At 40.9% G+C, this 24,490-nt stretch overlaps 3 protein-coding genes and 1 long non-coding RNA gene across 6 annotated transcripts; all 4 read left to right on the forward strand.

Moving 5' to 3' along the window:
* The first annotated feature begins 7,722 nt into the window (after positions 1-7,722).
* On the forward strand, positions 7,723-11,632 carry LOC112185605 (pentatricopeptide repeat-containing protein At1g80880, mitochondrial). Of its 2 annotated transcripts, XM_040513627.1 has the most exons (4): positions 7,723-8,362; positions 8,826-9,150; positions 9,271-10,200; positions 11,099-11,632. In XM_040513627.1, the coding sequence occupies exons 1-3, from the start codon at positions 7,758-7,760 to the stop codon at positions 9,892-9,894; spliced, it is 1,554 nt and encodes a 517-aa protein (XP_040369561.1). In that variant the 5' UTR covers positions 7,723-7,757; the 3' UTR covers positions 9,895-10,200; positions 11,099-11,632. The 2 variants fall into 2 exon arrangements, with proteins under 2 accessions (XP_040369561.1, XP_040369560.1); XM_040513626.1 differs by having other exon boundaries at positions 7,725-8,362; positions 8,826-10,200; positions 11,099-11,626.
* Positions 11,633-12,306: 674 nt separating this feature from the next.
* On the forward strand, positions 12,307-13,724 carry LOC112190618 (mavicyanin). Its single transcript, XM_024330067.2, has 2 exons — positions 12,307-12,688; positions 13,223-13,724. Exons 1-2 carry the CDS (start codon positions 12,502-12,504, stop codon positions 13,555-13,557), a joined length of 522 nt encoding a protein of 173 aa, XP_024185835.1. The 5' UTR covers positions 12,307-12,501; the 3' UTR covers positions 13,558-13,724.
* A 214-nt stretch (positions 13,725-13,938) lies between these two features.
* Positions 13,939-18,286, forward strand: LOC112190617 (receptor-like protein EIX1). Of its 2 annotated transcripts, XM_040515755.1 has the most exons (3): positions 13,939-15,317; positions 16,110-17,963; positions 18,158-18,286. In XM_040515755.1, the coding sequence occupies exons 1-2, from the start codon at positions 14,999-15,001 to the stop codon at positions 17,927-17,929; spliced, it is 2,139 nt and encodes a 712-aa protein (XP_040371689.1). In that variant the 5' UTR covers positions 13,939-14,998; the 3' UTR covers positions 17,930-17,963; positions 18,158-18,286. The 2 variants fall into 2 exon arrangements, with proteins under 2 accessions (XP_040371689.1, XP_024185834.1); XM_024330066.2 differs by having other exon boundaries at positions 13,939-17,963.
* A 3,999-nt stretch (positions 18,287-22,285) lies between these two features.
* LOC121051442 lies at positions 22,286-23,980 on the forward strand. The gene is made up of 3 exons (XR_005805737.1): positions 22,286-22,402; positions 22,585-22,644; positions 23,533-23,980. It is a non-coding gene; the product is annotated as an uncharacterized LOC121051442 (long non-coding RNA).
* Positions 23,981-24,490: the final 510 nt, after the last annotated feature.

A 24,490-nucleotide genomic window follows, 5' to 3' on the forward strand; every position in this document is an offset into this window, starting at 1 on the left:
GCCCAGCCCAGCCCAGCCTCCACTTCCCTGTGCACCTGCTACATGCACACAACGACGATCCCACCACCACGACTCACAGTGATTGAGGGACTGCCGCCCGCATCAAGGAAGATCACCACCACCGCGATGCCACCGCCACAGAGAAGACACCAAAACAGCCAGACTTGGTCACTTGGGTCCAACCGATAGATCCCAACCTTCAAGCCGCCACCGGAAACCCCTCTGAAGAAGCCATCACCGCTGCCCGGATCACCAGCCCACGCCGCCCGCGTCGTCCTTGATTCGATACCCACGGTCGCTCAGCGCAGAGAGCGACGACCAGACCTCACCGACCGGCACTGGCAAGCCCGAATATAGCCAGCCTCAAAGCCAACAGGACCATAACCATCAATACCCGTCCGGCAGCGTCACAATGTCGGCGAGGCAGAGCCAACGCTGACGCTAGAGCGCCACCGGACGAGAAAAAACTCGCAAAAGCCTAGGCAGAAGACTGCTCTTCTCTCACCCCAGCAGGCGGCTAGGGTTTTTTCTTACACAGCGTTAACCTCCTGTCTTGCGAGTTTGGTTTCATTTCACATGGTAAAAATGTTTTGGCTGAATTTCAGACGGTGATCAACAAAATTACAAAAACCTATTATGTTACATAAAAAATATTATTGACAAAATATGGCAAATGTTAATGATGTTTAAGTAAATCCAGATTTTGTCTGGCCCAAACTCTATGTTACTTGCTCTAATTGAAATAAGGTAAAATTAGAGATAATCTCGGAGAATCTTAGACATATTCAATCAATGTATGATTATCTTTCCTTGTACAACTCTGATTCTATGTCTTGTAATTCTCTATATAAAGAGGTCTCTATTATCAATGAAAGCATAGAAATTTCTCTCTCAAATATCGATTCCTTAAACACTTCTCAACACTTTATCTGCACGAAGTTTTAACCCTGAAACCCTAAAATCGTAGCCTTCAAACCCTAGCAACCACCGCCGCATATATTGAAGCCCTCGCCCTCAATTCCAGGAGTCCAGAACAGACGGTGCCCCCTGAACCGGCCGAAAAATACCGAACCGGCCACTGGAAGAAGCAAAAGCTCCCTTGCCCGATTCTTACCCTTCTAGTCCACCTCTGACCACCATATTTCGTCACCATCAACGCCTTGATTCCAGATTCCAGGAACTGAAAAAAATTTCCCTAGAACCGGCCTTAAAGTTTTCTAACCATCCACTAAGAGCAGCTGCACCCTTGAACCGCTAGAGAGAAGAAAAGAAAAAAAAAAAAGGAAAGGAAAGGAAAGGAAGGAAGCCCAGAAGGAAAAGAAAAGAAGAAAAAAAAAGGACCAGCCTAGCCCACAGGTCAACTCTCCGGTCAACCACCTCTGACGACTTTCCAGCAGCTTTTCCCGCCAAATTTCCTAGCTACCTATTTCAAGGTAATTTTTACTAAAAGTTCCAGTTTTTAAAGTTTTTATTCTTTTTCTCGGGGACTTAGAAATCTTTGTTGTTTTCGTGGTAGCTTTTTTTGCTCCGAAACTAACCTCATTCTTTTGTTGTTTTTAAGGATGAGTAACCTGAACAAGTTGAACTTTATTCCACTAGAGACAACAGGCGCAGGATACCACAAGTGGGTCTGTGATGTGCACCAGCATCTTAAGGCTGATGGGATCCTAGATACGATCCAAGAGCCAAGTCAGAACGTGCTTACTCCTCAACAAGTTACCGCTTATGAAGTGAATAGAGCTACGAGAGAGGCCAATGAAGCTAAAGCCATAATTCTCATAATAAGGCACATGAATGACACGCTCCAGAATGAGTACCTCAATGAGGAGGACCCTAGAAAGCTATGGGTAAAACTCAAGCAACGGTTTGGCAACGTTCGTGACTCCATGCTTTCAGATTTAGATGTGAGATGGCATAGCCTCTGCTTCTGTGACTCCAAGTCCGTACTTGACTACAATTCGGAAGCCCTTCGTATCAAGTCTTTGATGGGAGTTTTGTGGCAAGATCATCACTGATACGATGTTGATCGAGAAGACTCTCTCTAACTTTCCCATCTTTGCACTGATGATTGCAAAGAATTATCGGATTAATGTAAATGCAAGACGCATCATAAAGTTTCATGAGCTTATTAGAGCCATCAACGTAGTTGAGAAGCACGACAATATTCTTGTGAAGAACTATAATTGTAGACCCGTGGGAACCAAGTCTATTCCGGAGTCTAATTATAGTCGCGTCCCCAAGGGAGGACACAAGGAGCGAAACCCTAAGAGTAGGGATGATTTAGGACTTTGTGGTCCATATTCTCGCCCCAAAGAAGAAGGAAACCGCCAAGATAGGCGTGCACGGAACCGTGGAGGTCAATGTGTAAAGAGAAAGAGAGGCAGAGCCTCCAGCTATGATGGTGGCTCCACCAAGGATAATAGCCGTCCCCAACGCTCCCCAAGTGTGCCTCAATTAAGGGATCCTGACCATAATTATGCTTGTCTTTGGTGTGGAGCGTCCGGACATAAGGCCAAAGCATGTAAAGTACCCCAGAATGTTGCAAACGCGTACAAGACATATCGTGAAGCAAGGGAAGCAAATTACATGGAGCAAGAAGATCAAGAGGACGATCTCACTCTTAGGGTTGAAGACTTCAAAGGCCAAGAGACTAGCGATTTTGATTATTAAGTCTTTTTATTTTCCAAGAGATGTAGGCACTTGCCATATTATTTTTGTAGTAAATGCCAATGGTTTAGTCTTTCTTCAAAGTAGGCTTATCCAAAGTATGTATGATGTCTAGGAAGGTTTTGAGATAAGTGGTACTTAAGCGAGGTTTGCTCCACCGACATCTCTCTACTCACCTGGTCATATTTATTTTGGAGTTATCGAAAGAAGTTAGACAACCACCATTGTTTTGCATTAGCTAGCATTTTGGATTAGATTTTCTTTGGTCAAAGAGACAATAATGTAACTCCGTTGGCTTATGAATAAAATTTTGAGTTCTTTACTTTGTGACTACAATGGCTGGGCCATCAGTATTAGTTCAAGGACATGGAATAGCCCAAGTTCCCCTTGCCAAATGGCACCTTCATTACTATCACAGAAACTCTCTACGCTCCTAGGGCAAATCGTACCCTATGAATAACCAACGGATTCCATGGAAAACGCATGTAGAGAACGGAAATGAGTTCATTTGCAATACCTCTAATGATTATCTTAGAGAAGTTTATGTGTCTCTCTAGTGTACTCTATGTCATTATTCGAACTATTAAATCCAATAAAGTTACGAGAGAAGATCTCTTAGATTTAGATACATATTGGCTTTGTCACGACAGGATAGGTCATCCTAGTCATGATATGATGATCCATCTACTAAAGACTACACACGGACATCCATTCTTTCGAGCGAAACGAAGCATGAATCAAAAGTTGATTCCTGGACTAAGTGTGACCGCAGCTGTTGCTTCTGGCGCCGCCGCCGTCCAACACCAGCCTAGGGCTAGCACAGTCCATATCCATGACGCCATGGATGGCATCCATCATGGTGATAGTGCCCCAGGTGATGCTGGAATCACCAACTTTGCTTCAAATACCGTTTCCGACGCTTATGCCTAACCAAAATTCTCATTGGTTGCTTCTAAGGCCTCTCGCTTGTTTTATAAAGCCCGTTGCTTAGGAAAATTAGGAAGGATACCGTTCTATGCAAAGGATATGAACATACTCATTCTATTCTTATATAGAATCCATGGGGACTCAGTGGACTGATTCAACCAACTTGCGGATGTTTAAATATTTCATGATGTTGGTTGACACGCAAACACGCTGGTCACGTGTTATGCCATTGTCCATTTGTAATGTTGCTTATGCTACACTCCTAGCACATATCATATCCCAATAGGCTCACTCCCCAGATCATTTTATTTAGTCAATTGGATTTAACAATACTAAAGAGTTTACATCGAAGACTTTCGATGGTTATTGCATTGGGACTGATGTTGGACATCATATTTCCATGTACACATCCAAATGGTCTCGCTGAAACGACCACAATGGTAGTTCTGACATTGGTAATGCGCACCAATCTCCTTAAATCCGCTTGGGGTGATGCAATATCGCATGCACCTATGCTAATTTATCTATAACCCATCGCCACTCAATCTACCTCTGCTTTACAGCTAGTAACTGGGTACCAGTATCGTACTTACGCATATTTTAGTGTGCCATTTATGTGCCAATTGCAACGCCACAACCCTCGATAATGGGTCCTTACAAACGAATAAGCAATACGTTGGATTTGAGACTCCAACAATCGTACGCCACTTCCTTCCCTTGCTAGGCAATCTCTTTACCGCATATCTTGCGGATTGTCACTTTGATGAGACAATCTTCCTGTCCTTAGGGGGAGATAAGAACACAGATGTTCAACAGGAACGACAGGAATTGTCGTGGTCTGTCCTCACTATGTCTCATCTCGACCCCCGTACCGCACAGTTTGAACTTGAAGTGCTATGAATAATCGAGCTCTAGAACGTGATGCATTTTCTGATGTTGCTAAAGTGACGAGATCACACATATCTGCAGCGAACATGCCTGTAAAGATGGACGTCTTTACGAGAGGACGTAGGGCCACCCTACACGGAGGTAGGTATGGAGCCAACGCCATAGAGAGTGGCACTCTAGCGTTACAGGCCATGGCCCCAGCTAGGATGCGTGGGAGGCCCGTGGGTTCAAATGATACTTTGGGACAACCCAATCTTTTGATCATCGACACTTAAAATCCGTCTCATGAGGATCTTTCGGATTATTGTTATCGTTGGGGGACACCTCAACGTCAGAACCTATTCCTGAGAATATAGAGCTCTATGAAAATTACACTAGTGTATATGAGACGTGAGATAAAAACTCCATCATAATTGATAATGTAGTCGCGCATTTAGTTTTGCATGAGTTTGTTCAGTCCGATGATATCGAACCACACTCCGTTGATGAATGAATGCCAACGTAGAGAAAATTGGCCTAAATGGAAAGATGCGATCCAAGTTAAGTTGGATTCTCTAACGAAGAGGAAGGTTTTCGAGCCAGTGATGTCAACACCTCCCAACATAAAACATGTTGATTAATGGGTCTTCGTTAGAAATTAAGTGTGATGAGAAAAAGATATGGTAGTCTCGCCTTATGGTGAAAGGCTTCTCACAAAACGCTCTGGAATCGACTACGATGAGACATATTCTCTCGTAATGGATATCATTGCACTCCACTATCCTATCAGTTAGGTAGTTTCCAAATAACTGAACATGCAGCTTACAAATGTGGTCACTATGTATCTCTATGGGGATCTAGATACGAAATCTACATGAAGGTTCATGGTGAACTTCATTTACACAAGTCAAGTGGCTCTAGACCACGGAGCGCGATTACAAAAGAGGTTGAAACGCTCACTAAATGACTACTTGATAGGGAAAGGATATGCCCGCGCGTTTCTAATACAAGTTCCGAGTTCTATTGCGATACATGTTGGACATGATCTTCATTTTAAGCCCTTAAAGAGTTAAGGGAAACTGCTAAACACTTGAAATCCGACTTTGAGATGAAAGATCTTGGGAGAACACAATTATATTTCAGTTTGGAACTTAAGCATCGTGTTGATAGATGCTTAGGCATTTTGACAAGGTCAAGCCTTCAAGCACAGCCATGATCGTCCGTAGTCTTGATTTTGAAAATGATCCTCTTCGTCCAAAGGATGATGACGAAGATGTGCTAGAGGCAGAAGTGTCTTACTTAAGTAGAATAAGCGCATTATTGTACTTAGCTCAATGCACAAGATCAGACATCTCATTTGCAATGAACTTGTTAGCTAGGTATAGCTCTGTGCCAACGCAACGCCATTAAATTGGTGTAAAATATATCTTTCGATACTTGAGATGTACGATTGATATGGGCTTGTTCTATCCCTAGAGAGAGATGATGGATTCGGACCCATTACACACCAGGAACGCCGCCAACAATGGCTTGCGTCCTTCATCTCCATCCCAAAACAACATTAGTGTTTTGGAAGGTTTTGCTGATACTGGGTATCTCTCTGACCCACACAAAGGTCATTCCTAAAATGGTTAAGAGTGTTCACCATGGGTAAGACCACGATATCTTGGAGGTATACAGAACAGATCTTTGTCGCTATATCTTTGAACCATGCAGAGAATATTGCTCTTCACGAAGTGGTTCGTGAATGTATATGGATTGGATCCATAATTACGCATGTTCGAACAATTGTGGTTTAAAGTCTACCAAAAATGAGCCTACGAACATTTAGGATAATGTTGCTTGTTTTGAACAAATGAAGCAATGCTACATCAAAAGCGACAACACCAAGTATAATCAGCAACAACAGACTCTCCTCAAGATCAAAGTGAACTAGGTTCGATCTGAGGACAATGTGGAAGACTTGCCCACTAAGTCATTGCCTAAATTCCACTTTTGAGAAACATGTTGGTAGCATCGTTTGCGGAAGTTATCTGAACTCCTATGACTGTTGTCATCAGGAGGAGATGTCTACATGTATGGTCTCAAAACGTGAAGGGTGTGTTGTAGTATTTTCCCCCTTCGACCAAGGTTATTTTTGTCCTATTGGGTTTTTGTGACTCGGCAAGGTTTTTAATGAGGCAGCAAGAGGAGCACCACGTTTGGGCAACACGAGGGGAAGTGTTTGAGTAAATCCAGATTTTGTTTCTGGCCCAAACTCGAGGTTACTTGCTATAGTTAAAATATGGTTAGAATTAGAGATAATATCGGAGAATCTTAGAGATATCCAACTAATGTATGATTACATTTCCTTGTACAACTCTGATTCTATGTCTTGTCCTCTAAATAAAGAGTCCCCTATTATCAATGAAAGCATAGTAATTTCTCTCTCAAATATCGATTCCCTAAAATAAAAGAATTATTAAGACTTTTTATTTTTATTTTTTTTAATAAGATAAACAATTCAAATGTTACAACTAGTTTTTCATGAGTCGAACTCACAACCTCTCACTTATGAAAGTGAGACTATGCCACTAGACTAACTTGTAGTGAATTATTTTAAGTCATTATGAGACAAAATTTTATTATGAATATGTTATTAAATATATAATAATTCGGAAATGAAGAGAGTGCAAAATAGCTATTTTTATTGATGTTACGAGAATATGTCATTTGTGCAAGGTTCAAAACTTTGCTGTATGAAAATTTTCATATTATTTTGGTCCATATTAATATTTAAAAATTAGTTTAAATTAACTTTTCTAAGTATCTCTTAAATATTGACAAGGTCATTAAGAAAGTTCCAACAGAAATTTTAGAGCTTTCGAAGAAATTTAATTCCTCGCATTTGTAACATTTGTGAGAGAATTTCCAAATATAAATTGGAAGTGCAATTGGAAGTCTTCTCAAGCATCTTAATATTTCCAAAGTTCTTTATCAATTGCGTGAGTGCAATAAGGTGACTCATTGGATCTCCAAGTTTATTATCTGAAATGGTAGGTGTTATTTTTGGTCAGAGAAAGAGCCTTCTTGACTCGTGGATTCTATTGATAAAAATTTATCTGTCAGCTCTAGTTAACAAGTTTAAGCACGATACTTTATAAATTTATAATATGGACGTTGGGTTTAGCCTCCTAAGTCCTAACTTAACTGAGTTTCAAACTCCATTTCAGAAAAGAAAAAGAAAAAAAATGCAACAACAGGGAAATAAATACTCGAGCTTATAAACCGGCTTCTTCAACACGAAGGTGAAAGTGATGGCACTTCCCTCCATAGCAAGAAGGCTACGAACTAAACACCCCCTCTGCCTATCACTCACTCTACTCCACCACCACCACCACCACCCCATCACTAACTCACCCTATTCTTCGCTTTCTCTGCACCCCCGTCTCTCTCAGCCATTTCATCCAACATCTATCGTTCCATCCCAAACCCCTCGCCATTTCTCTACTCTCCGACCCTTCTCCGCCGAAATCCCCCACCACCCATTGGGCTTCAATGGCCAGCGTTTCAACACAGACCACTCCCACAACTTGGGTCTCACCCAGTTTCTTGAATTGCTTACAAGTACGGCCGGTTTGGCCTCTGAAGCCGACGCCGTGGCTTTTCTCGACGAGTCGGGCGTCGAGCCGAAGCGAGATACAGTCTTTCAGGCGATTTGGGAGCTGAGGGGAGATTGGAAGTTGGCGTTTTTGGGTTTCAAATGGGGTGAGAAGTGGGGCTGTTGCGATGAAGAGGCGTGTAGTTTGATGGTTTGGGTTTTCGGGAGTCACCGAAAGTTTAGTACTGCTTGGTGTTTGATACGGGACTTGAATCAGGCTTTGATTGATACGCGCCGCGCAATGCTTATAATGATTGATAGGTGAGCTTTTGCTTTTCAACATTTTTGTTTCTACATTGTATGTTTAGTAATGTTGAACTTAATCGTGGCTTGAATTGATATGGTCATCACAGGAGCTTTAGTTTAGCTACATCATTTTGTGTTTAAAAGTAGAAATCTTTATATGCTAGTACATATGTAGCTTCATACCGTTGAGAGCTTGAAATATGATATCCTACTTAGCCTAGAGTTCTTCTCATCTATCAAGAAAAGAAAAACAGGATGAAGAACTATTTTAAGGATTGCTTCTTGGTGCTTACCTTGTAATGTATGTGCACATCATCATGTCTCCGTGTTTCCTAGGTGTATAAGTTATACGACATAAAAGGTTCTTTTCGCTCCTAGTTTGCTGGTTTCTCGGGATACTTAATTTTTTGTGTCAAAACTCATACGGGTTTCAGAAGTTTTAGTCAAACAATTTGATTCCCCTTTTGGTGTTCATCAGATATGCATCTGCAAATCATCCAAGGAAGGCCATTAAGACATTTCAGATAATGGAGAAGTTCAGGTTGAGCCCTGATCAAGAAGCATTCCACATCCTCTTGAATGCACTTTGTAAAAATGGAAACATGGAGGAAGCTGAAGAATTCATGCTTGTAAGTAAGAAGTTCTTCCCACTGGAGGTCGAGGGCTTTAACATTGTTCTCAATGGGTGGTGTAACATATCTGTTGATGTATATCAAGCCAAGAGAGTTTGGAGAGAAATGTCTAAATACTGTATTACACCAGACGCAACTTCTTATACACACATGATTTCCTGCTTCTCAAAGGTTGGGAATCTTTTCGACTCCCTTAGACTATATGATGAAATGAAGAAAAGGGATTGGGTTCCTGGTCTCAAGGTTTACAATTCTTTAATTTATGTACTAACCCGTGAAAATTGCTTTAAGGAAGCACTCAAAGTACTGGACAAAGTGAAAGAAATTGGTTTGCAGCCAGATGCTACCACCTATAATTCAATGATAGGTCCTTTATGTGAATCAAAGAAGATAGAGGAGGCGCAACAGATGCTGAGTTCTATGATAAATGATAACCTCAGCCCAACCATAGAGACTTACCATGCATTTCTGCAGAGTCCAGGTTCAAAGGCAACTGTTGAAGTTCTTAATCGAATGAAGAAAGCTAATTTAGGTCCTAATGGCAATACCTTCCTTATGATTCTTGAAAAGTTCTTTATATTAGAACAACCTGGGAAGGCATTGGAGATTTGGAATGAAATGAAGAACTATGGAGTAGTGCCTGATTCCACACATTACACCTCTATGGTACAGGGGCTGGCAACTTGTGGGTTGTTAGCGAAGGCCAAGGAACTTTTGGCTGAGATGACGTCAAATGGCATTCCGGAAGATCCAAAGCTTAAGAAGCTCTTGAAGAAGCCAATTGGAGGTAGTGTTAAAGGGAAACGGAGAGTTAGACAAGTCAACCAAGCAAAAAGGATTAATCTAAAGCAAGACAGGGTTGTGAGATCGAGAAGTCCACGTCAGTCAAGAAAGAAGAAGACATCAAGTGAATAGTGTTGTCTTAAATTTTGACTGCATATGCAAAAGCTGCGAAAGTTCTCTCTTGCTGCTTGCGGTGAAATATTTGCAATTTTTTTTGGTGAGACATGGATTATAGTTGTTGGAGAAGTCACTGCCACATCCACTCCTGAAAATATTACAGCTGATGCTATCTGAGTTTCATGACAGCTGATCAAAACCAATGTGGTTTGGCTTTTCAAAGAAAGGAACTCAGCCTCCTGAACAATGTAAAACACTATTGAGGAGCATTTGATTCAGTGTCCTGGTAGTTGCAGACCAATGTGTTTCTCTATGTTCGTGGTACGTATAATAAGAATCCCTGTGGTTCATATTGCACTTCTGGAAATGCATTATTTGTCAATTCGTTCACTGATTTGATTTGCAGTTTCTGTTGGTTTACATGACTCGGACGTATACTGATAAACCCTAATCCTCTGTTCTTTTGTTGATCTTCCTTTGGTTATATTGAGGGGATACTTTTTTAAATTTTGTGTGTGTTTCGCTTCCCCCCACCCCCCTTCATGCATCTTTTCAAGCTCTTAACAAAAGCTTCATGTCATAAAGACCGAGTTTGAAGTTCAAATTCTTCAATTGTAACAATTGGTCATTACATGTAGACGAAGTCACATTGAAGATTGACTAAACCTTGTCTAGTGTGAGATAATTGGTTAACAATAGGAACAAATCTTTATTTGCTGGAGGAACATATCATTGGAAGCTTCAAAGTTTCTTGATCTTTTAATAGGTTAAGAGAAGAATGAGCTGTTTGCATATCATCATTAGAAAAGAATAGTTGATGTAATAATATATTGTATTTTCCATCCACTTTTCAATATTGTAACTAGCAATATGAAAAATTGATGGTGGTACTTCTTACATTTGCTAAGCAAGTGGGAGAAGTTCTTGCAGGCAATGCTTTTTCCCACTTTGATTCGTTGACCAGATCACAAGTTCATATTTTGATATGTTGGAGCATACTGAACAGGGCTGTATATCTGTGTTGGGAACTTTGTGAACAATTATCCGTTTTTGTGCAGAAACATCATATTGACTAAAGCAAATACAAATAGGACAATGCTGAATGCATATAGTATAACTCCTTAGGATGGAGATACTCTGGTCTAGTCAAGTGATAAAAAGAGTCTTGGTAGTATCTTCCCTATCCCTAACCAAGCATTTTGTTTTTCCTTTATTTCAGATGTCAATTTATGAGGAGATTACGAATGCCAAGTCGCGAAAGACAGCAATATTGGAAGGAGTATTTCATTTAATACTAGGCAACTATTTCTACCCCTACATAGTGGAGATTCTGCAGCGTGCCATGAGCACCGGCTAACAGGCGGTTGAGCTCCTTGAAATGGTTTGATCGGTTCACAGATGAAATATGATAGACTTGTAAGTTAATTCCTTAACAGGACTCTAACATGATGTTTGAACCAGTTGCCCACATTAGAAATTCCTGGCTTCGACAAAGTTACCCGGCAAAACAAGCTATGTGTACCTGTGTGCCTTATTTGCTACTTGTGTATATTGTAGAATGAGTATGTTTCCTTTAAATCAAATTATCTCTTTTTGGTCATAGTTAATTATGATCAACTTGATCATGGAAAGAGAAAACAGAAAGCAGAAAAAGGACTGAAAACTGAAAAAGGGGAAGGGCATTGGAGCCTCTTGGACCAATCCCACGTGCTGCTGAAGGAGTATGTTTCAGTGTTTGACCAACCATGGGCATGCATTGAGCCACTCATATGCCATGAGTGATTGGTTTTGCTTGTGTCTTTAATAAGTTTATACTGTTTGGTGTCTTCATGCCCTATTTGCTAGCTGGATTCCTATCTAACCACTGACATCAAAACCAAACAACCAAAATAATTCAGACCCTAAAAGAGGCAGAAAAAAAAAAACCAAAATAGTGTCAGAAATGCATGGATTTTATGATCTTTATAATGCCATTTCAATATAGGATAATAGGATATCTTCAACGCAAATTGTCAAGTTGTATTTAATTTAGTCGTCTCCTTCTCTTATATCTGGGTAAACCAAGATCACGATTTCACGAGTCACGGTACTATCTCCCTAGAACTGGGTGAGTCGAGTTGGCTCGAGGGGAGGCGAAGATGGTGAAGACTTCAAGCCGGTAGTACTCAAAATGGTGGGAAATTTCGACAGAATGCGAATGATATAATTACCGTTGTCCAACGGATAGTGACCTAGTCACCTTTGCATTGTTTCAAAATTCAACACTAGGTTAGAAGCACCACGGAAGACTATGAAGTAAAAAATTGTTACTAGTGGCAGCTCCTCTGTAAATTAGTTTCCAAATTAGGCAAAAGACCGCTTAATAGTGCACACTTCAATTCAAAATCTACAAACCAGTACAGTGGACCACTAGGAAGGACCTCTCACTCTATCTCTATCTTAAATATTATTGTTGTGGTTCCCCACAACCCAGAACCCATCTTTTCTTTTGAACTGCCTCCAGCGAATACCCAGCTCTTCCTTCTAAGTTCTACCCACTCTATAGTCACTACCCCAGAAACAAAGGAAGTGAAGCTTAAAGATTCTGAAACCAACAAGACAAGTGATTCAAGTGAACTACCAATGTCGACTTCCATGTCCAACAACTCAACCCACCTCCTCCTCCTCCTCCTTTTCGTCTCCGGCGTTGCCGTCATCACTCCCATCCTCGCCACCGACCACATTGTGGGTGCTAATCGTGGCTGGAACCCAGGGATCAACTACACCCTCTGGGCCAACAACCACACTTTCTATGTTGGGGACTTCATTTGTAAGCACCCTATTAAACCCTACCTCTCTTTCTAATGTTTCTATTCTCAGTTGGGACTTTTGTCAAACACCCAGTCTCGTTTCCTTAACCCAGTTTGTTTTTCCCTATTTTGGCTTGTTTATTTATGTTTCTTGTTAATGTTGAAAATTTCAATGTCAAATTTAGATGTACTGTGTCATGCTATATAGAAATTGAAATGAACACATTGATGGTGGGTGTTCATTGGCTTAGATACTTTTCTTTCATATTTGTCCTAGTTAATGCCTTATGTTCTGGTTATTTGTGCAGAATCGGACTTAGGACATTGATTTTTGTTGTTCTGTAGCTTAATATTCTAGCTGAGTCACCTTCACTTCCTATTTTTCGTAGTTCATGCTTCATTATTTTGGTTGTTTGAATATATGCCATACGCACAGATATCTCGGTAGACACAATTTACGGTATTTTCAAAGCGAATCACACAATCTGCTATCTGTTTTAGCTTTTTGAATACTACCATTGTGCTGGTTTGAACTAATTCTTTGTTGATCGCAGCATTCAGGTACCAAAAGAACCAGTACAATGTGTTTATGGTCAACCAATCTGGGTATGACAACTGCACCCTGGATAGTGCAGTAGGGAACTGGAGCAGTGGCAAGGACTTCATACTCTTCAATAAATCCGGGAGATACTACTTCATTTGTGGAAATGGCCAGTGCTTCAATGGGATGAAAGTCACTGTTCTCGTCCATCCTCTGCCCACGCCAACAGCTTCTCCATCTCCCAAGAATTCTACATCAGACTCTGCTGGCCCAGTGGCTCCACGACTGGGATTTCGTGTTTTGGTGACGTCCTTGGCAGTGATGTGGTTTGGAGGTGGGTGGGTCTAGTGCTTGTGGTGCGCTTTGTGTTGTTGAAGCTGTGTAACTCAGGGAAGTGTACAATTTATTCTTTTCTTTTTTGTTCTTAGTTTTAAGGATTTCTTTGCTCTTGGTTTATGTTCTTTGGATATTTATCTCATATGATTTGGGCTGAACTCTCTTAAACTTTTCCTTTCTACATCAAGTGTAATGCCTAACCTTTGTTTTCTAGTAGGAAAACAAAAATGAGGAACAGAGTATATATAACCCTCTATCTCATTGATTTCATAAAACATAATACTAACACATTAGGCTTCCACTATTTGACAAGTTGGGGTACTTGGAGGAGAGAAGGATGCTGCTTCTGCTTCCTGAATGTAGGAAGTGAGGCTGCTAGAATTACTTTAGCTACGACTTCAAGCCCTTGTTAGATAAAAAGGCTGCTAGAATCAGTAACCAAATGAGGCTGCTTTTCTTTATTTGTCTGTCAGTTTTATAGTTGCTCCTTTAAACTTACAGTGGCTTGATTCGTCTACAAGCATATAGGTGCTGGTTTGAGTTCAAGGAGGGAGTCTGCTAATTCTCCTCTCATGAGCTGGCAGCCTCCATGCCGTCTGGTTTGCTTAAGTCAAATGTCAATGCCCCTTTTCTTCAACCTAGTTTGTCAAACTGGTGCTTTAGTTAGGGACTCAATAGGTTGTATGTGAATGCTGCTTTGGGAAAGCAAACCCAGCCGATTTATCTGTTCAGTGAAAAAACCACTCCTGCTTCCTTTTGAACCCTCTGCTTAACCTTTGCCATAATTGCCCAGCCATATTCTTCTTCTATGGGTTTTACTTAATTGGTAGACAAATGCATTTTAACTGTTGCACTATTTTCACAATCTATTGTTTTGTACCTTTTAAGTCTCTTGTTTTTCTACCAGCTCCAAATTTTTTTTTTCCTTCCTCTTTTCTCTTTTGACCGTATTTCTCTTTACCAAGGAAATTTGTTGTGTTGAAATCTGTATAATAATCAATTTCAAAGTTGTATTTATTTATTATTATTATTTCACAAATCTATGTCTAATATTGAAATTCGAAGGAAGCCGGTCAATTTTGTCTTATCCATGTCGATCAAGGAAACTTACCCCGACCAATCAATACAACCAAAATGGCATTGAAGCGGTCTCAGTACAAAGAAAAATAATATGGACAAATAAGTCATCCACCTTATCAGTCCAACCTTTGACCAAAGAAAACAAAACCATTAGTCTCTGCTTGACTTAGTGCTTAGCTTATACTGGAATCAATCTAGCTTGACTTTAAGAGCCAAATAATCATTAACAATTGAAAACAATAGGTAGGATAAAGCTATGAGCATGGTATAATATTTCTGCAATCAACTTCCAGACCATTCGCTAAATACAGATCCTTTGCTCATTCCCAATTCTGATACACATTGCAGATCATCTCCTGAGCCGATCATAATCATGTTATCCACAACCCTAAGTAACAGGCCCATGAGCTCTGTCTTGGTTGGATTACTATGCCTGGTCACTACCTCTGCTATTTGTTGTCTATGTAGTGGGATCAGTCCCAACACTAGGTGCATAGCGAGTGAAAAAACTGCACTTCTTCGGTTCAAGCAGGGACTCCTAGACGAGTCAAATGTTCTTGCCTCTTGGGAAAACCAGAAAGACTGTTGCGAGTGGAGAGGAATAGCATGCAACAACCAAACAGGACATCTGATCATGCTCGATCTGTACTATAATTCTTCTGATGTTTACAATGTTGAAACTCCCTTAAGAGGTGTGATTGCTCCTTCACTACTTGAATTGCAATATCTAAGTTACTTGGACCTCAGTAACAATTACTTTGAAGGAATGATTCCCAATTTTATTGGTTCTTTGAGTCAGTTGAAAGTACTCAAACTTGCAGGTGCTAGTTTCACTGGACCTATTCCTCCCCAACTTGGGAATCTCTCTAAGTTGCATACTCTTGATCTCGCATGGAATGTTGTAACTTTTGAAAATCTCGAGTGGTTAACTCATCTTTATTCCTTGAGATGCCTGAACATGTCAGGTCTAAATTTTTCTGAGTCTGTAAATTGGCCAGAGTCTATAAGCAAGCTGCCATCACTGGTAGAGCTTCAGTTATCTTCATGTAATCTTCCTAATGTTGATTTGAGATCACTTTCCTCTATTAATTCTTCCACCACTCTTGAAGTCCTTGAGCTCTCTGATAATCTTCTCAACTCTTCAATTTTTTATTGGATAGCCAATGTCAGCACCAAGTTTGTCCATATTGGACTGATGGGAGATCAATTACAAGGTCCAATCCCAGATGTTTTCGCAAAAATGGTTTCTCTAGTATCTCTTGATCTCTCTTATAACCATCTAGAAGGTGGGATCCCAAAATCCTTTCAAAACATTTGCAGCTTAGAATCATTGAATTTATGGGAAAATAAATTGTCTGACAGACTTGAAAACTCTGTCAAAAACTTGGCTTGTTCTGAAAGTACCCTTAAGTCATTGTTCTTAAGTGGGAATCCATTTTGGGGGTCCTTTCCTGCTGAACTTACACAATTTGTATCCTTGACAGAATTATACATTGATGGTACCAATATGAGTGGATTGCTCCCGAAAGGTTTACAGCAACTTTCCCAGCTAAGATCCTTGAGCTTAGTTTTTAACCAGTTCAGCGGTTCATTGCCAGATTTTACTGGTCTTCCATCACTAAGGTTGTTATTTCTTTCCAACAATCAATTCAACGGATCTATACCTGAGAGTATGGGGCTTCTTTCCAGCCTCGAATATTTGACTGTTTCTTGGAATTCTTTGACTGGTGCCCTCACTGAAGCTCACTTTTCAAACCTGTCTCGTTTAAGGTCTTTGTCTATAGATCACAATCCTTTGTCTTTCAACTTGAGCTTCAATTGGAATCCACCTTTTCAACTAGAAACTTTAGATGTGTCTTCTTGCAAGATAGGTCCAGCTTTTCCCAGGTGGATTCAAAAGCAGAGAGAACTCACTTCTCTTTTTATGTCCAATGCAAGTATTTCAGATTCAGTACCTAATGAGTTTTGGGATCTATCTTCCAGCTTATTTGAATTAAATCTCTCCATGAACCAAATCCATGGGAAGTTACCTGATCTATCAACAAAAAATTGCTCCTACTTTACATTTGACTTGTCATCTAATCACTTGTTTGGTCAACTCCCCCCATTCCCTCCAAATGTCGGCATCCTGCATCTCTCCAAAAACATGTTTTCAGGACCCTTATCTTCCTTTTGTCCAACAGAAGCTCAGAAGTTGTCGAATCTTGACCTTTCTGACAACTTACTATCAGGGGAACTTCCTAGTTGTTGGATCAAGTATCAGGAATTGCTGTCGTTGAATTTGGGAAACAATACTTTCTCTGGAAATATTCCAAGCACAGTAGGCTACTTAAAGAATCTTGTATTGTTACGCTTACAGGATAACAAGCTCTCAGGAGATTTGCCTTCTCTAGAGAACTGTACTGAGCTGAGGGTTGTTGACCTTGGAACCAATAGATTATCTGGAAGAATACCAGCATGGATAGGCCAAACCCTGACCAAGTTGTTGGTTCTGCGCTTACATTTTAATGAGTTCTATGGAAGCTTACCCTTAAGTCTCTGTGGTCTATCTGTTATTCATGTTCTGGACCTGTCTCAGAACAACATATCTGGAGCATTGCCACATTGCCTCAATAACATTACAGCTTACACTTCTATGTCTTCTCAGTTGGAGGATCTCACAATTCTTGGGTTTGTGCAACTGGTCTGGAAAGGAATAAATATTCAGTGGGGCGAAAATCTCAAGCACTTGAGAAGCATTGACATTTCGAGTAATTACTTAAGTGGGGATATTCCGGAAACTATGACAAGTATGATGAGGTTGATTTCTCTGAACCTGTCAAGAAATAATTTGACTGGAGTGCTTCCCAGTGATTTTGGACAGCTCAAGAACTTAGAATCTCTTGATTTATCACGAAACCAGCTATCTGGTAACATTCCTGCAAGCCTTTCGCGCTTAAACTTTCTTAGTGTCTTGAACCTTTCATACAACAACTTGTCAGGAAGAATTCCACTAGGTACTCAACTTCAGAGTTTTAATGCCTCTGCATACATGGACAACCTTGGACTTTGCGGACCACCGCTAACTCCACTGTGTCCTGGAGATGCAACAAATCAAGATTCTCCACCCACTAGTGGAGCTGAAGGGGATAAAACAGAACAAGACGAAGATGGTCTAATAACGTTGGGGTTCTATGTTAGCTCAGTGCTTGGATTCATCATAGGATTCTGGGGATTCTGTGCCCCTTTGTTGCTTAAGATTTCTTGGAGAATTGCCTACTTCCAGTACTTGAATGATATTAAAATTTGGAACTGCCATGTATGAGGCGAGCTTACGGAGAAGATTTCAATAATCAATGGTGAGTTATATTATATATTATTTATCCTTATATACTTGTTCTTCTTAACCAAGGTTATTTATTTCTGTTTTGGATTCAATGTACGTACAATATATCAGAAACTCTTTTATTTTAATAATCTGTTCGAGCTGATTATCATATATTGCTTGAAAACCTTACCTTTTCACTGTCATTTTTCTTTGACATGATTTCAGATACTGCTGGCGTATTTGATATTGTGGTGTGTTTGGTTGCTCAAGCTGTGGTGACTTGCTTTTCCTTTCTACCTTAAGTGTAATGCCTAAACTTATTTTTATTGTTTCAAGTAGGAAAACAAAATATCAGAAACTGAGTTTAATCCTCTATTTGGATACAGCTTTAGTTTTTGAAAATGAAGAATGTAGTTAAAGGAAAAAGGATAATACTTTTGCTTCCTGATTATAGGATATGGGGCTGCTAGTCTGTATCCTCAGCCATGACTTGTTAGCACGAATAATGAATACGAGTTAAATGAGTTTGGACCTCTATCAGGAACTCATATCTCTGAAGTCTAACCTGATTACATTCCCCCTTTAATTTTATTTACAAATTTGGTCTTAGGTTTAGTCTATATGAATAATACTAAAAATGCATTGTTCCTAGTACAAGGTAACTTCTCCCACTTCAGTATTTGCTCATGTTTGAGAATTAAGTTTAACTCACTAGGTAGATTATGAGAATGCACATTATAGCAGTCAAACTTTGACTGATATGAGCAGCCGAGAGTGAGGATTTCGAAGTTCAATAATGGAGTTTCTTCAATGATGAATAAGGATAAGGGGAAAAATTCATCAACGGTGTCTGGACACTTAGGGGACTTTCAGAATGATACCCGAACTTACAAAGTTATCAATGTCATACCTGGACTCATTTTTTCATATCAACGTCATTCCTACGAACAATTTCCGTCACGGAGCCGTTAAATTTTGCACGTGAGTCACTTAATGAAGATAAAAAGACTGATTTACCCTAAAATTTTTTTGGAAAAATTCACCAACGGTGTCTGGACACTTAGGAGACTTTCAGAATGATACCTGAACTTACAAAGTTATCAATGTGATACCTGGACTCATTTTTTCGTATCAACATCATACCTACGACCAATTTCAGTCAAGGAGCTGTTAAATTTTGCATGTGAGTAACTTGATGAAGATAAAAAGACTGATTTACCATCAAAAGTTTTTTTATTTTCCTTTTCTTTTCTTTTCTTTCTTTCTTTCTTTCTTTCTTTCTTTATTCTTCTTCTTCTTCTTTTTCGGATTCTTTATTCTCTCATTCTCTCCTTGCCAACACCACCGCTTTCGGAGAACCCACCATCGAATATGCAGGAAGAAAAATGGGGGAGAGCCACAACAACCTCCACCACCGCGCAATGAAGTCGTCCTCCGCTGCTTCTTGATTGGGTTTAGGGATAAGGACTGCTTCTTCCTCCATCGCTAGCGAAATCGTGAGGCTAGAGGCCACATTCTAAGGGCCACCGGTCGGAAGGACCGCAACAACAAGGTCTGCACCGCCAAAGGCCCCAGGGACCACAGCGTTCGGCTCGCCGCCCACACTGCCATTCAATTCTACGACATGCAAGACCGGCTCGGATACGACCGGCCCAGCATGGCCTTCGATTGGCTCATCAAGAAAGCCAAGGCCGCAATCGACGAGCTGCCGCTGTGGAACCTGAACTCAATTTCTGTTCAGAGAACATCTTCTCCGATGGTGCCGATATCCGCCGCGCAGGACATGTAGAACGCGAGCCTCCATTTCTGAATGGTGGTGGCGCAATGGTGGGCAGCAGCGGAGTGGCGGAGCTAGTGAATCAGAATAGCTCGAATTTTCTGCAGGTGAGGATAATGTGGAGGCCGAAGTTAATGTTAATCTTTGTCTGCCTACAATTGCCTCTGATCAAAGTTGGGCTAGACGTCGAAGTTGCCGGCTAGACCGGTGAAGTTGCAGGTGAGGATGGTGTGGAGGTGGTGTTGCATGTCGGGAAAGACGGAGAGGATGGCGGGGTGGGATTGGAGCTGTGATTTGAGAGTGGAGGGCTGGCGAGGTCTGAGTTTCTGATCAATGGTGTATAAAAGGGGGTCAGAGGAGAGAACAAGAGTGGTGGTGGCTAAGTCGTCGACGGCGGGGATGAACTCGGAGTGAGCGGCGAAGCCTCAATGCACAATTTCAATTTGCTGTAAGATTTGAAGTGGGAGGAACCAGAAGCATCTGCGGTGCATGAAGGTGGATTGAGATGCAACAGCGGTGTTTGATCAGCAATCGGCGGTGGGAATAGGCCGAGCAAGATGATTTGAATCTTCATGATTCAAATCAGGGGAAGAAGAAAACAAAAAAGAAGAAGAAGCAAGAAAGAAAGAAAGAAAGAAAAGAAAAGAAAAAAAAAACTTTTAAGGGTAAATCGGTCTTTTTGTCTTCATCAAGTTACTCACATGCAAAATTTAACGGCTCCGTAATGGAAATTGGTCGTAGGTACGATGTTGATACGAAAAAATGAGTCCAGGTATCACATTGATAACTTTGTAAGTTTAGGTATCATTCTGAAAGTCCCCTAAGTGTCCAGACACCGTTGGTGAATTTTTCCAAATTTTTTTTAGGGTAAATCGGTCTTTTTATCTTCATTAAGTGACTCACGTGCATTGCAAGTGCAAAATTTAACGGCTCTGTGAAGGAAACTGTTTGTAGGTACGACGTTGATATGAAAAAATGAGTCCAGGTATCATATTGATAACTTTGTAAGTTCATGTATCGTTCTGAAAGTCACCAAAGTGTCCAGACATCGTTGGTGAATTTTTCCCTAAGGATAAGGGTGGGTACAGCCGTACAGGCACTAGTCTTGTTTCTATCTAGTCTAAACCCAACTTTTAGTCAAGGCACACAAGTTGACTCTGCAAAGGACCAAAAAAGTGAGCTAGAGCTGTATTGTAATAAACTGAAACCCAATCTTTCAATATGCTATCATTCTTCAGGAACCACAAATCCAAGGAAAAAGAGGAGGGCTTCTTTCTCAAGAATGAAGTACCATGTTGGAATATCCATGGTTTCAATGGGAATTGTATGTAGATTAGTTACGGACCTTATCTTAAGTTAAATACAGAAATAACAACTCTTAAGTATTTACAAGAAGCAATTGGTATATATACAGAAATAACAACTCTTAAGTATTTACAAGAAGCAATTGGTATATATATGTATAGGACTCTTTTCTTGAAGTTTTATCTATGTTGATTCTGATAAGATAAAGCTATAGAAGATATTCTTGTTATCACATGAACAGATAAGATGATGTATATAGAGAAGAGTTTGAGTTGTAACACAATTGTTCTTTTGGGCTGAAGGCTGTGGACTCAATCCTTTATAAAAGCACATGATCCTGCACTCTCACGAACACTAGTTATCGGAATCTCGCCCATAGAGATACTAAATTCTGGGTGAGCGGTGCAGAAGGTCTTGCTTCTACATTTCATTATATACAGTTATATATATGTCCCTGATTAAATGTATCTTTGTGTCTTAATTTTGTGATCAATACAATGTTGCATACATTTGCTTTAATCTTACATTTGGTATCAGTGCATACCACAAAAACCATAGATCATTTTCATTGTTTGTATAGTCCAACCCATTTTCATGGACCAAAATAAGAGGAGTTGATATGTCAAAAGAAGTGTTAGAGAGATTAATACAGTGGCTACAATCTAGCATCAGTTTTGATTAGTTGTAGATTTGTTTTCAATGCATATCAGTTTCTGATTTGATGTAATTACCATTTACTCTCTCTGTGTAACAGCAGCAATTAGGCTGCTATATAACTGTACACTTGTAATGAGAATGACAAGGAAAAATCATATTCAACATGGTATCAGACTAAGTCTAGGCTCATTTCTTGTGCCTCATCTTCTTCTCACGTCTTGTTTTTCAATCTTGTGTCTCTCCTATGTTTGTCATTTATCTTACTTAACCAAAATATTTGGGTTAAACTATCAATATTTTTTTTATCTTTAGTTGTGTTATTTTGGAAAATTTTCCACCCTTTTCTTTCCCCTCCAAACTTGTTATTATAAGTTGAGTAGAGCCATTCTCATCGAAGTCTTCCTCAGTGGTCACTCCACTGTCATCCTCTCTCTCAGCAGTAGCATTCCTTTTCCTGCAACCGCCGCAATCCGTCGTACAATCTCTATATGTGATGCCACAGCAACACACCGTGTTTAGGTTGTTCTCTTCTCCATGCCCACAAAGGTTTCTTAGCCCAAGTACTGCTCCTCCTTTTGCTGGAGTCCATTACGCTGCTGCTCCAAATTGGTACCCGGACACCGGTGCAACCCATCACATGACCGCTACGTTTGTCAACAATCCACAATCTTATGGTGGCCCTCATAATGTATATATGGATTTTGGGGACTCAATGCCCGTTTCCGATACTGGTAACCTTCCCTTGTCATTAGGTTCTTCCAATTTTTCTTTACAAAATGTCTTTCACAGTCCATCAATTCGTAAAAATCTTCTCTCTGTTGCTCGTTTCACCAAGGACAATCTTGTTTTCTTCCTATTTGCTCTAGATTTCTATCAGATCTATTGTTTACGTACTGATCGCTTGTTGTTTCAGGGCCCATGCAAAGATGGTGTCTATCCGCTTCGCTTTTCTTTCGAGTCCACAATCCCTCATGTACTCTCCTCTGTTCACTCGTCTCTTTGGCACAATCGCTTAGGTCACCCCTCCTCTTCCGTTTTAGCTCGTTTAGGATTTACTCTTGGCTCCACACTTTCTTTTCATTCCTTTTGTAATAATTGCGCATTTAGCAAGTCCCATCGCTTACCTTTTCCATCCAAAAATATTTCAGCTTCTTCTCTATTTTCTATAATTCATAGTGATGTATGGATGTCTCCTACCTTGTCTGTCACTGGTTTCAAATATTATGTTATGTTCATAGATGAATACTCTCGTTATACATGGCTTTATCCTATGCGCCGGAAAAATGAGGTCCTTACTCACTTTCAAAACTTAGTTGCCATGATTCATAATATTTTCCACAGTTCTGTCCAATACCCCCAAAGTGACAATGGTACAGAATATGTCAACAGTGCCTTCTCCTAGTTTTGTGACTCTTTAGGCATCCAACAACAATTTTCTTGTCCATACACTCCACAACAAAATGGGCTTGCTGAGAGAAAACATCGACATATTGCCACTATGGCACGCACTCTCCTTCTCACCTCGGGTGCTCCTCAAAATCTTTGGGCTGAGGCTGTTCTCACATCTGTATATCTCATTAGCCTTCTTCCCACTCCTACTCTAAATTGGGATACTCCTCACACACATCTCTATGGTCATCCTCCTTCTTATTCCTCTCTTCGAGTTTTTGGTTGTTCTTGTTTTCCTCATCGTGGTCCTTATGTCTCCAACAAATTCTAGAGTCGTAGTATAGAGTGTGTGTTTCTCGGCTACAATCCTCAACACAAGGGTTACCGTTGTATAGATCCCACCACTGGTCATGTTTATGTCTCTAGGCATGTTTCATTTAACGAAACATCTTTTCCTTACAAAAATTTGCAGGTACAACTTCCAGGGCTGTTGGACTTCACAATTCTTACCAGCTCTGGTGCCCTTCCTGTCTCCACGTATTCAATTTCCAGCTGGCCAAGTTCGTAGACCACTACCCAAAGTCTGAGCCAAAGGCCCAATGACCCAAGTTCACCATTTGGTCAAACTCCACCCTTGCCCCCTCACGCATCAAACCCGCCCTCCACCAATCTCCAACTTTCGCTTCCTTCATCATCGGCCCTGCTGCCTCTCCGGTCGTCACCTACCACCGCCGTTACCGACCGACACCTGCGCCCAAGCCGCCTGCTCGATCCACCGTCATGGATCCTCAGGTCGTCGCTACATTTCCAGCCGACGTTGATCCTCCACACAACTCATCCACGATATCCTTGCCTTCTTTGCCCATCATTGTGGCTTCTGCTCATCCATCCCTGGCCTCCGCATCTCCATACACCACACCCGCTCCAAATTCAATCCCAGATTCCCGATCCGCAACCTTGGCTCGACCTTTAGCGCTCCCTGCGACTTTGATTCTCCCTGAGACTTTGGCTCCGCCTTCGGCGCCGGCTTCCACCGCCACCCCGATCATAACCTACAACCGTCGTCCACAGCCAGCTACACCCAGTTCGTCCTCATCCATTGCTGCGATCACATCATCACAGACCCTCCCGGCGTCCTCTCCTCCTCCGGTGTCTTCTCCAGCGCCGGCCGTCCCTCCTCTAGCTACTTCACGGCCTGCTGCGGCTCTACCAGTCCCCTCCTCCATTCACCCCATGACAACTCGACTCCAGGATGGCATCACAAAGCCCAAGATTCGAACTGATGGCATGTTGAGAATACACACACACACACACACACACACACACATCCTGCATGGGAAAAATGGGACCTTGCCTATGAGTTTATAAGGGTTTGGGCTACTCTATCCATTATCAATTGGTTTTGGATGTGAACCCGATATTACTTTATC

The sequence above is a fragment of the Rosa chinensis genome, chromosome 2 (assembly GCF_002994745.2).
Source record: "Rosa chinensis cultivar Old Blush chromosome 2, RchiOBHm-V2, whole genome shotgun sequence".
NCBI lineage: Eukaryota > Viridiplantae > Streptophyta > Magnoliopsida > Rosales > Rosaceae > Rosa > Rosa chinensis.